Here is a 13,304-nt window from a genome sequence, read left to right on the forward strand (position 1 = left end):
ATTATTCTCGTTTAAGAAGAAAGATAATATCAACGTACCTCATAATAAAACATACAATTAATCAGCTATTTATTATATATTTATACAATATATAATTAATTTGCAAAAGTTTAATTCATTTTTAATTCATCGGTAATTACTTGCTTCTATTTCAAAGGTAAACATTCTTATATTATTAATATATACCAATATGAATTACTTCGTACAAATAAAAAAGCTTTCAAAATGTGTCATAATATTGAAATAAATTTTTTATAGTATATTATATTATATTTGAATATTTGAATATTCATATTTTCATAGTAAAATGTAAATTAAAACAGTTATAACCATTGATTCATACTTCATATTTTCTTACTAATACTTTAGGTTAGACCTATACTTAAATGACAAACAAATATTTTTATTAAATGTACAATGAATATACACAACATTAAACCTTTCACATATCTCACAATTATTTAACATTACTATTATATCTCATGAGTTATTTTTTTTTTTTTTTAGTATGGAATTTAAAGTATTTTTACTTCTTGCCGTATGTACAATAATCTGTAAGAATGAATTATAATACCATTGGTTTAATAATGAGTTTGGTGTTGTAATTTTGGAATTAAATAATTATGATTATTTTAAGGTACACAATGCAACTTTACGACTGCAAATCCCTTGCTTGGTCCAAATGTTCGACATGCAGAACTTGGTGAATTTCCTTCTGTTGTATCAATAGCGAAAACAAGCTCGTCAAATCGGGCAAACATAAATGATCATATATGTACTGCAACGGCTATCACTAAATCTCACATTCTTGGTTCAGCACACTGTCTTTATGAGAGACTATATAACAATACAGTTATTCTTTATGGCTCGACTGCGCTAATTTTCACTAGAGCGTATTCAATACGATGGTGGATAAAATTCCAGGACTGGAGCGTGTACAATACTAGACGTCCTGAATTTTTAGAAAATGATATTGCCATTATAAAGGTAAATTACTTATTAAAAATATACAATTTCTATCCTATTATTAATAATTAATTATGCTACATTCTATTACGCTGAATTCTATTATAGTCCTTATTCATTTTCATAAAATATAAATGCATATAAAAATGAATAATTAATATATCGTCAAAATAAAATGGCACATAATCTTTACCTCATATTGAAAACAAACTTTGTGTAGTTGACTGAACCAATCCAAGCAAATTTTCAACCATCGGAGTTATCCTTCGTACCATATCATGAATTGGTAAATGAACAAGTTACGTTGGCAGGATGGGGTATATCCAGACGTCGTGTTGTAACTCCTAATATGCAAACATCTATTACAAAAATTATATCGAATCCTGAGTGTGAAGATAGAATTACACAATTAAATAGACGAAGAGTTATTATACATCACGGACTCTTCTGCACATACGGAGTTCCTTACACTTTAATACAAAATGTACGTATTCATGTTTCCTGATAAAAGATAATTTTACATATGAATTTTAGAATTATATTGATATCAGAATAATATTGATCACAAAAAATGGATTATACTTAGAATTTAAATAATAATATCATTTTTCAATATTCTCCAATATTCCAATTCATTATCAATATTGATAATTAATATTAAAATCCGAATGAGTTAACAATGTAAACTTGACAATTGAAATATTTTCATTATTCTAATAATAATAATATATTCTACGATAAATAATTTCATATTTTACGATTTGCCCATTTATTAACCTATTTTATAATATATTGCAGGGAGATATTGGTGGACCAGTTTTTCACAATAATAAGATTGTAGGAATCAATAAACACACACTTCCATTCACGTCAAGTGAATTTCATCCGAACAAAGTTTGTGTTCATTCATCTATTAATTATTACAGGCCCTTTATTATGGAAGTTATAAGCGATAATTTTTATTGGGATTAAATATTAAGGGCATAGTAAAATAATTAAAGTCATCTCAGTTGATTTTAAATATAGAATGTAATTTTATACTAATATTATTTATGTAGCCAGTTAAACAATCTGACGTGTATATATCAACTATATATAATTGTATTCAATTAGCCTTAATTTAACCATTTAATTATTGGCTTTGTATTATGATTCAAACGACGGCTTCCCTGATACGCAATTAGTTGTACTAACAATTTATTATCGTTATACATTATAGAATAATTAATTTTAGAATAAATAAATATTCATAAGAATAAATTAATGTACGTACAGATGTCTTTGTGAATAATATTGAAAATTAAATGCAATTAACAAATAAAAAATGTAAGTGCCTTATAAACAATCTGTGCTAAAAAAAGTCATGCAAAGTAATTCATCGACATAAATATATATTTGTCATTTCAAAAAGGCATAGTTTATCAATTATTAAGTTAGTACTATCTGGAATTAAGGGAAATTTCTATTAAGATCTATAATGATCATATTGAAAAATAATTTAAACATATATATCTTATCATATTAAGATAAAGGTATACATATATACACACATACATTGTTATTTCTTAAAAAAATGAGTATAATGTTATGTTTAAGGATATAGTATCAACAATATAAATAATGATAATTGCTAAATATATGCTAAATTCCACTACATTTTTAAATATATACATATACAGATTTGTTTATATATATATATATATCTACATATTTATGTACCTATTTATATAATTCTATGTTATCTGATATTTTTATTAATATAAACTTGTATAATTACATATATAATTTAAGATGTTAATGTATTATAAATTTGATATATTTAAGAGAGTTTCAACACGAAAAACATGGTTAATAAATTTTATTAGTTTCACGTATTGATTGTTTAATATTTTCCGAGATAAATAATAACCACGCCCACTTTTATAACCGAAATTCCGAGTATCCTAAAATTAAAATGGGAAAACGAAAATTATTCATGAATAAAATTGAATAAAAAGTAATTATTTATTAATAGGTCAAGGTCTTGTTATACTATTTTATTAATTATAAAATGGTAGTAAAAAATTCTAATTATATAATAATAATTTTTTTACACTATCTTCAAATTATTATTTTTTAAGATAGATTTTGTAAGGACCGATCATATGAAATATCTAAATAATTCATGTCAGATAATGTGAACGATTTAAATGCAAATATTAAATGATTTCTAGGATGAACACATTCACACATATGAAGAAATATTTTATATTTATGCTCTTATGATGTAATAATAAAAAATTTATTATACTGAATAATGACTGTTGATTGTTTTTATTTAGAATTCATAATATGTAATAATTTTTAAATATAATTAATTTTTGTACATGCACATATATATATATAATAATAATAATAATAATAATAATAATAATAATATAATATATAAAATATATATATATATATATAATATTTGTATATATATTAAATATAATTATTACATATAATGAATTCCAAATATAAACAATCAACAGTCATTATTCAGTATAATAAACTTTTTATTATTGCGTCATACGAATGTATATATATACACTAAATAATGAACACTATATAATAAAAAAATACAATCATTTTTTTATCATTTATATGCTTCATAAAATGTATTATTCGACGTGTCTTTATTTTGCTTGGGTAACTTGATTAATTGCGGCCATCCGTATGTATAATGTTTTATATAGTATTACTATAAAACAAGAATTTGGAGAATAATTGATTTCTCGAAATAGTCACCGTAATAGTTTTTCAATCATCCGTACAAATAATTCTAACGACAGCATTGTGAATAATTAATTGTAATAACTACAGGTTTGAAAAATTTTCAATATCTTATATATGTTATAGTTTTTTAATGATTAATGAATACATAATTCAATATTCGTGTAATATGTTTTTAATATTGATGTTTTAGCTGTCGGTATTTTAAGAAATACTTAAAAATCCATGTTGAAATCGTTTTATTTTAGGTAAAGATAAGATTAGCAATATGAATTGTTGAATATGTGATTAAATTATAAAATTTATTCTACATTTTATTAATGCAAATATTGTATTATTTTTGTATTATTGGGATGAGAAATAGTTTATTGGGTAATGTAACTAAAAAAAATTACAATACAAGTATTGCTACATTATAGAGTTACTTAATTTAAAAATAAATATTATACCTAAATCTTGTAATACTAACACACACATATATATATATATATATATATATATTCTTATTAAGCTTTAAATAATTATATAATTAATTCATATGTAAGTAAACTAAACGTAGAGTTTCAATATTCGAATTAAAAACTCGAATAAATTTTAAAAACTATGATATTTTATAATACATTTTTTTTAATTCAATGTTAAATGAAGTAAAAATAAGTATTTTACATAGTGTAACTCAAAAGCTAGTTTCTTACCCGAATCCATAAATCAATTTTCATAGCAATATTGAATTTATAATGTTTGAGCTTTATCAATTTTAGGTTAAATTAAAATGGAAATAATATTTTTATCCAACTATTTATTTTATGACTAGTATTTTATATTTGATAATACTTATGTTCCTGTCAAATTAAATATTTTGATTGAATTATTATTATTCGATAAACAACGAAGAAAGATAAAAAATAAAAAAACTAATAAATTATAATTTATTGTACTTTATACATTTAAAAGAGCTCGTCTTAAAAAATAATTATTTTATCACAAATGTAGTAACATCATACTTTTAAATTTACAATTAACCATCAATATTATATATTTTTGTATCATATATAACTAATTAGTATGTATTGAATTTATCTGTAATTCAACAGCCATTACTTGTTTGAGTTTGAATTGTAAATACTCGTTTTTGATTACTGTATAGCAAATAGAATTCGAATAAATAAGGAAACTTTACGGGCTTTTCTAAAAGGATGGAATAAATTCTTTTTATTATAGCAAATTTTGATATTTGAATATACTCATTTTTATGTTACAATGACAAATTTAACTAAAATACTTATAACACTTGATATATAAGCCATAAGTTCTTAACGTCGTACTTCAGGTTAGATATAAATGAAATTACATAAATACTTTTATTAAATATATATATATATATATATATATAAAAAAATAAATAAAAGTTCAACAATTACATGTTTACAAATACTCAACGACGATTCCTGGAATATCGTTAATTCATTATTTACAGTATGGAAATCAACATATTTTTACTTCTTGGTATATATACAATAATCTGTAAGAATTACTTTATAATATAAACATCTGAAAAATAACTTTAATAGTACAATTTCCTTATTTAAATAATTATTATTTTGTAGATGCGCAACATTCCTCTCTGACGGTAAATGCCTTACTTGGACCCAATGTTCATGAAGTAAATAATCAAAATTTTAACTTTGTTGTATCAATTGCACGGACTACTGAAACACGTCGTAGGAGCTTAGGCAGCCACCTCTGTACTGCGGCACTTATCACTAGAAGTCATGTTATTAGTGCAGAACAATGTCTATACGGCAGACAAACTAACAATACTGTTGTCCTCTATGGATCAAATGCAATTATATTCACTAGAGCGCATAGTATACATTGGTGGGTAAAATTTAGTGACTGGAGCAATCGTCATAACAGACCTTTGGAATTTAGAAATAATGATATTTGTATTATAAAGGTAAATTACCTTTCGAAAGTACATTAACTGTATATATGGCATCATACAAACCAGCATTCTTTTCCAAAATATTCCTTATTCAGTTTTCTAAGATTATAATATAAATAAAGTAGAATAATTAACTTATAAGACAAATAAAATGGGTAACAATTATTACACTATACTATATATAAAAACATTTTCTTTAGTTAACCCAAGAAATGGACGCAAATTTTGTACCAGTGACGATATCCTATATACCAAATAATGAATTGGTAAATGAACAAGTTACGTTGGCAGGATGGGGTATATCCAGACGTCGTGTTGTAACTCCTAATATGCAAACATCTATTACAACAGTTATATCGAATTCTGAGTGTGCTGATAAAATCTACGAAACAACTAGGCAGACGGTTATTATACATCACGGACTCTTCTGCACATACGGAGTTCCTTACACTTTAATACAAAATGTACGTATTCATGTTTCCTGATAAAAGATAATTTAACATATGAATTTTAGAATTATATTGATATCAGAATAATATTGATCACAAAAAATGGATTATACTTAGAATTTAAATAATAATATCATTTTACAATATTCTCCAATATTCCAATTCATTGTCAATATTGATAATTAATATTAAAATCCGAATGAGTTAACAATGTAAACTTGACAATTGAAATATTTTCATTATTCTAATAATAATAATATATTCTACGATAAATAATTTCATATTTTACGATTTGCCCATTTATTAACCTATTTTATAATATATTGCAGGGAGATATTGGTGGACCAGTTTTTCACAATAATAAGATTGTAGGAATCAATAAACAAATTATTCCAAATACGGAAAACAATCCTTCAAGAATCGTTAATGTCCATACAGCTATTAATTATTACAGGCCATTTATTACAGAAATTATAAGCCATAATTTTTATTGGGATTAAATGTTAAGGGCATAGTAAAATAATTAAAGTCATCTCAGTTGATTTTAAATATAGAATGTAATTTTATACTAATATTATTTATGTAGCCAGTTAAACAATCTGACGTGTATATATCAACTATATATAATTGTATTCAATTAGCCTTAATTTAACCATTTAATTATTGGCTTTGTATTATGATTCAAACGACGGCTTCCCTGATACGCAATTAGTTGTACTAACAATTTATTATCGTTATACATTATAGAATAATTAATTTTAGAATAAATAAATATTCATAAGAATAAATTAATGTACGTACAGATGTCTTTGTGAATAATATTGAAAATTAAATGCAATTAACAAATAAAAAATGTAAGTGCCTTATAAACAATCTGTGCTAAAAAAAGTCATGCAAAGTAATTCATCGACATAAATATATATTTGTCATTTCAAAAAGGCATAGTTTATCAATTATTAAGTTAGTACTATCTGGAATTAAGGGAAATTTCTATTAAGATCTATAATGATCATATTGAAAAATAATTTAAACATATATATCTTATCATATTAAGATAAAGGTATACATATATACACACATACATTGTTATTTCTTAAAAAAATGAGTATAATGTTATGTTTAAGGATATAGTATCAACAATATAAATAATGATAATTGCTAAATATATGCTAAATTCCACTACATTTTTAAATATATACATATACAGATTTGTTTATATATATATATATATATATATTTATTTATTTATTTATTTATCTTACTTTTTTAAATAAAGATGTGTTATATGAGATTATATTTAAAATCAACAAATTAAATAATACTTTGTAATTTTCATAACATTATTTGAAAATTTTTTAGTTTTTAGTAGGAGAATAATAATGGTTTTATTTTTTGTATAATAGCACAGATATATATATATATATATATATAACAAAAAGATGTTTATAATATAACCAGAAGTTTGTTAATGAAAAAAATTATAACTATAAGTATTGACTATTAGGTCAACTACTCGACACAGCATATTATTAATTTTAATATTAAAAAAACAAGCACTTCTACTTTTCACGGAGTGCATAATGAACGCAACTAATTATTATAAAAATTTATCAAATTATATTACAAACACGTAAAATGATTATTTTGTTTTGATCTAATCAACAATGTAATCATAAAGTAATTGATCGTATATCAATTGAATTTTAGTATTAAATGTACGTAAAATAGAATTTCAGATTTCATTTTAATTTTCATCATATACAATGAATTTTGTAATTTATCTTATAGCATTGTTACATTAACTTCACTGTTTTTGTAAAAAAATTAATATAATCCTATTATCTATACGTATTTCGAGAAAGTAATCATATACAAATATTGAAATTATACAAGCAGTCTATTAATGCCTTAATGTTTTCAACTTAGTATGAATAATAATATATAAAAAATATAAATATTAGATTAATTAAAAATAATAATTAAGAACAAATTCGATTGTAATATATCTAAAAGAAAATATATGTTTTATTTAAATAATAGTATTTATTATAAATAAATAATTACTTTTAAGAAATGGTAATCTGTCAAATAAAAATTTTTCCCATTAACATTATTGCATTATGTCATATTTTATAAAAAATATGTTTGCATTACGAACAAATATATATATATAATATCGCAGAGATTTTCACGGTGCGTTTTTTCGATTTTGTTTGTTGTCGAAGACAATAATTTATTCAGAATATGAAGCCGTAGACCGTAGATACGATCATCTTTATCTATTGACAGAATTAATTGATCCCTTAGTGGATAATGAAATTGAAATATTATTTCATCATCATTTAATATGTAAAAGAGAATTGACAAAAAGATTTCGTAATTGTCTTTTAAACGAATAATAATCGACTATTTAAGAAAATATCGAAAAGAATTTCTCTTGGCAGACGAATGCTAACCTGATGTTCACATACTCCTAATTGTAAAGAACAAAATTTTCATTTACACAGGATAAGTTCGATATTCAATGTATAATGGAGCTTAGCTTCTCAAGTTCAAGTTCAAATTCAAATTTTTTCTTTAAATTGTTTAAAATGTGTAATATTGCAAAATTAACTTTGTATTTACTATTGAAAATTCTGTATTATTATTCTAATGAGAAATAGTCTATTGGATATTCCAAGATTGTAATTTAAAAGTTACAATCTTATTATTCAATTAGATTTCGGAGCTACAGTAAACATTAGAATAATAACTAATAGTTAACTAACATATATTTATATAACTAAGCCGAATTTAGTTTCAATTTTTAACCCATTTTTATCTACTGTTTAAATCAAATAAAAATAATATTTGAAAAATATTTAAATGTTAAAATGCCATTTTTAAAGATTTAATATGTTCATAAATCGTCATAAAAAATCTTATAGTAAAGAATAAATCCTGCTTATGTGGAAATATTGACTTTATGATTTTAGAATGTTATCAATTTAAAAATATATTCAAATTGAAATAATATTTAGCACTTCATTAATAGTTTATTCTCATAATACTTTATAATACTTGTGTCTCTATCATATTTATTTTTTTTTTTTTAATATTATCACTGAATACACTGCGAGACAGATAAAAATAAAGATTATTAAATTTGGATTTATTTTAGTTTTTGTACTTAATACAGATTATGTTTGGATATAATTTTTAATTAAAATTTATTATTTATCAACAATTTGAAATATTTGTGCATTATATATAACTAATTTGTAAAAATTCAGTTAATTCGTAATTTATCGACCACTACTTACTTAATTTGGAAAAGTAAATCTTTCTGTTTAATTAGCTGTTAAAATATAATCGAGGAAGCTTTTAAAGTTGAAAAAAATTTGTAATAATATCAAAACTTGATAATTTAAATATTTTGATTTTTTACTTTCAAATATAGCAAATTGCCTTTATTTAATCATTTTAACAATTAATATATAAGCCTTCTTATTATTAAATAATATTTTAAACATCTATTTATATAAAATATAAATTTGTTATTTATGCAATAGCTTAACGGTTAATTTTTAATAAATTGTTATAATATTCAACATTAATTTGTAAATATCCTTAATTTTTCGCTTTAGCATGAAGTTCAACATATTTTGGCTTCTTGGCGTATGTGCAATAATTTGTAAGATCGAATAAATAATAGAAATATTTTAAATATGAAATTTTTAAATGTAGTCGGACGATTAATCTAATGGATAAATTATTATTTTTTAGGTACATTATCTAACTTCCCCACTGTTAAGGCTTTATTGGGTCAGACTGTTGAACGCGCAGAAACCGGAGTATTTCCGTTTATTGTAGCTTTTAGGCACATTAATCTAAGAAATCCTGTAGCTGTTAATAATCACCTGTGTACCGCATCTCTTATTACAAGATCATTAGTTGTTGGTTCAGCAACGTGCATTGAGAACAGATTAAAAAATGAAACGAACGTTGTCGTTGGATCAACTGATTTGAGAACTGGTAATTTGCACACCATATTGTGGTGGATAACTCATGATGAGTGGGCTCATTTCAGACGACGACCTATTGTTTCAGAAGATAATGATATTAGTGTAACAAAGGTAGAGTATTTTTTAATAAAAATATTGCATAATATATTGTTAAAAAGATTTTCATACCTAATTTGAAAATCCATTAAAGATCCTTATTCCTATTCGTACGATTTTTAAATAATTAAATAGTAATCGTTTTTTTAGTAATAAATTAATAAAATCACTATACTTTATATTTAAAATGTTTTATTACAAAATATTTTATGTAGTTATATCAACCGGTACATGCAGACATTGCGCCTGGAATCATTTCATCTCTTACAAGTGAACTTTTACAAAGATCGGATGTTTCGTTAGCCGGATGGGGCCTAGCAAATCGCAATGTTATACTACCTCATTTGTTAACGGCGAATTTGAAAATCCTATCACATGCCGTATGTGAAGAATCTTTAACAATAATATTAGGATATCGATATATTCTTGACAATAAATATTTGTGTACTGTTGGTGAACCTCCTGTAATTATGCATCACGTAAGTATACTCCCTTTGACGTAATATGACTTACATTTATACGGTTCTTTGCTGTCATATTTATACATTTTAATGATTAAGAAGAATACAATTTATAATTTTTCTAAATTTATGTTATTATACATATTATTTGTAATATAAAATTTCATAAATAATAAATATTTTACATGTTAATTATCAATGTTTATAACCTTATAATTACACAATTTTCATTCACTTTTTCAAGAAAAATATCTGATAAATACATAATATGTGTGATTATGTATTACTTCTCTTCAACATTTGTTATTATGAAGAAAAGTATATTTTTATAAAATTTATTGTATGAAAAATTATAAAAATAATTTGAAACATTCTTTATATTAATTAAACTTTTAATTTTAATGTTTGATTCTCAACTGAAAACTTTCGTACAATTATTATAAATAATATATCTGATTTACAATAAATATTTACATCAGTGAAAGGGAAAGTTTTATTTTTCATTGATACTATAATTATAAATTTTTACTATTTAATGGATATTTTTAAGTTAATAATAATTATTCTTTCACATTTAAAAATAAGTATATTTACGATTTTTTCATATCTAACGACAAAATTCCATCATTAATTTTGTTTAATTCTAATAACAAATTATATGCGAAGTTGCAAAATCGTTATATTGATATATACGTATTTAATATAATAATTATTGCCCTTAAAATGACTGCTTAACCCGCTGCTTGGATTATATTGATTTTTACATCGTTTATGATTATATTTATAAAATTATTAAATGTATTTACGTGTATATTACTTTTTAGGGTGATTTGGGTGGTCCACTTATGTATCTACGCATGATTGTAGGCATCAACAAAGGCACTCGTCCATTTCCGATTGAAGATCTTAATCCACATAATATTAACATACATCTCAGTATTGATTATTACAGATTCTTCATTAGGGATGTTGTAAGAAGTACTTTCATTTGGAACTAAATGATAAAAACATCATTAAAAAAAAAAAAAAATTAAATGCAAGTTATGTCAAGTTTATAAAGCATTATATAATAATTATGCTTACAATTTATTTGTATTTATTGAAGTTTTATTAAAATATACATAATTGTCGTAAATATAATGCTCTTATTCATTGAAGTTATTCATTAAAAATTTCATTATTTATATTTGAGTCTGATACATGTAAAAATTATACCGATGTCATTTTCTGAATTTTTAATATTTTTTATTATCCGTGAAATTTAAAAAATCCAAAATTATTATAAATATAATATATATCAATGTAAAAAATTTCATTATTTATATTTGAGTCCAATACATGTAAAAATTATACCGATATCATTTTCTGAATTTTTAATATTTTTTATTATCCGTGAAATTTAAAAAATCCAAAATTATTATAAATATAATATATATCAATGTAAAAAATTTCATTATTTATATTTGAGTCCAATACATGTAAAAATTATACCGATATCATTTTCTGAATTTTTAATATTTTTTATTATCCGTGAAATTTAAAAAATCCAAAATTATTATAAATATAATATATATCAATGTAAAAACTTTCATTTAAAAGATCGTAAAATCATTTTATAATATTGCATCGTACTGACATTATTTTTAGTAAGAAATCTATTGATAAAAATATTTATAATAAATATAACATTGCACTAACTTTAAATTAGATCTATAATTTAACGATTTATTAAAACCATCAATATTTCAAAATATTCTATAATCAAATATTTTATTGATTAACTTTCGAATCTAATATAAAATAGAATTTAGTTTTTGCTTGTATATACTTAATCGTTTTTATGGGGTAGATATTCCGATATTTATTATTAAACGTAACAATGGAAATTATGAAAGAAAGAAAATCATTACCTTAATGTTTACATTATAATACTTCTCGATATGAGTTTTAATGTATGGCGTAATATATATGCTAGGACAAGTATGCGGCTATTCAATTAAATAAAAATTTATTACAATAATATGACAATGTTTGTTATTTAAAAACATTTCCTTTACAAAATGTTACAAAATAAGTCGTAATTTAAAATTTTCTGTTGTATTCTATTCGGACAAAATATTTACTAAAGGTTGAGATTAATATTTTTAAATTCATATTAAAAAATACGTTAATTAAAATTCCTTCATACGATGAGATTTATATTTAATGCGTTTTATTACATTTGAATGAAAAATATGCTAATATCATTTCAGACAATTCTACAGCGTTAGATCACTTATAATACAAATGTATATCATTTAACCCACTGAACTCGTAGTAATAACTGAAATAATATGATATATGATATTTAAATAAGTGAAAAGTTATTTTCAACCTTGATAAAAAAAATATGTTTTCAACCTTAAAAAAAAATATGTTTTCAACCTTAAAAAAAAATTTGTTTTCAACCTTAAAAAAAAAATTTGTTTTCAACCTTGAAAAAAAGACATATCGCTACAAGATTTTAGTTAGTTGATATTTATGTGTGTGCATATATATGTGTAATTAAAGATACTATTTACTAAGTCAATATAATAATGATATTTACTATCTAGATTATGCGATAATGGGTATATAATTTCTTTATTTA

At 22.6% G+C, this 13,304-nt stretch overlaps 2 protein-coding genes across 2 annotated transcripts; both read left to right on the top strand.

The window, feature by feature from the left end:
- Window positions 1-78: 78 nt before the first annotated feature.
- Window positions 79-1,938, top strand: LOC105360136 (chymotrypsin-2-like). The gene is made up of 5 exons (XM_011496937.1): window positions 79-157; window positions 508-554; window positions 638-987; window positions 1,187-1,450; window positions 1,765-1,938. Exons 2-5 carry the CDS (start codon window positions 509-511, stop codon window positions 1,936-1,938), a joined length of 834 nt encoding a protein of 277 aa, XP_011495239.1. The 5' UTR covers window positions 79-157; window position 508.
- A 3,398-nt stretch (window positions 1,939-5,336) lies between these two features.
- LOC105360387 (uncharacterized) lies at window positions 5,337-6,614 on the top strand. Its single transcript, XM_011497281.1, has 3 exons — window positions 5,337-5,677; window positions 5,866-6,129; window positions 6,444-6,614. Exons 2-3 carry the CDS (start codon window positions 5,878-5,880, stop codon window positions 6,612-6,614), a joined length of 423 nt encoding a protein of 140 aa, XP_011495583.1. The 5' UTR covers window positions 5,337-5,677; window positions 5,866-5,877.
- Window positions 6,615-13,304: the final 6,690 nt, after the last annotated feature.

Source organism: Ceratosolen solmsi, unplaced genomic scaffold (genome assembly GCF_000503995.2).
Source record: "Ceratosolen solmsi marchali unplaced genomic scaffold, CerSol_1.0 scaffold13, whole genome shotgun sequence".
Lineage (NCBI taxonomy): Eukaryota > Metazoa > Arthropoda > Insecta > Hymenoptera > Agaonidae > Ceratosolen > Ceratosolen solmsi.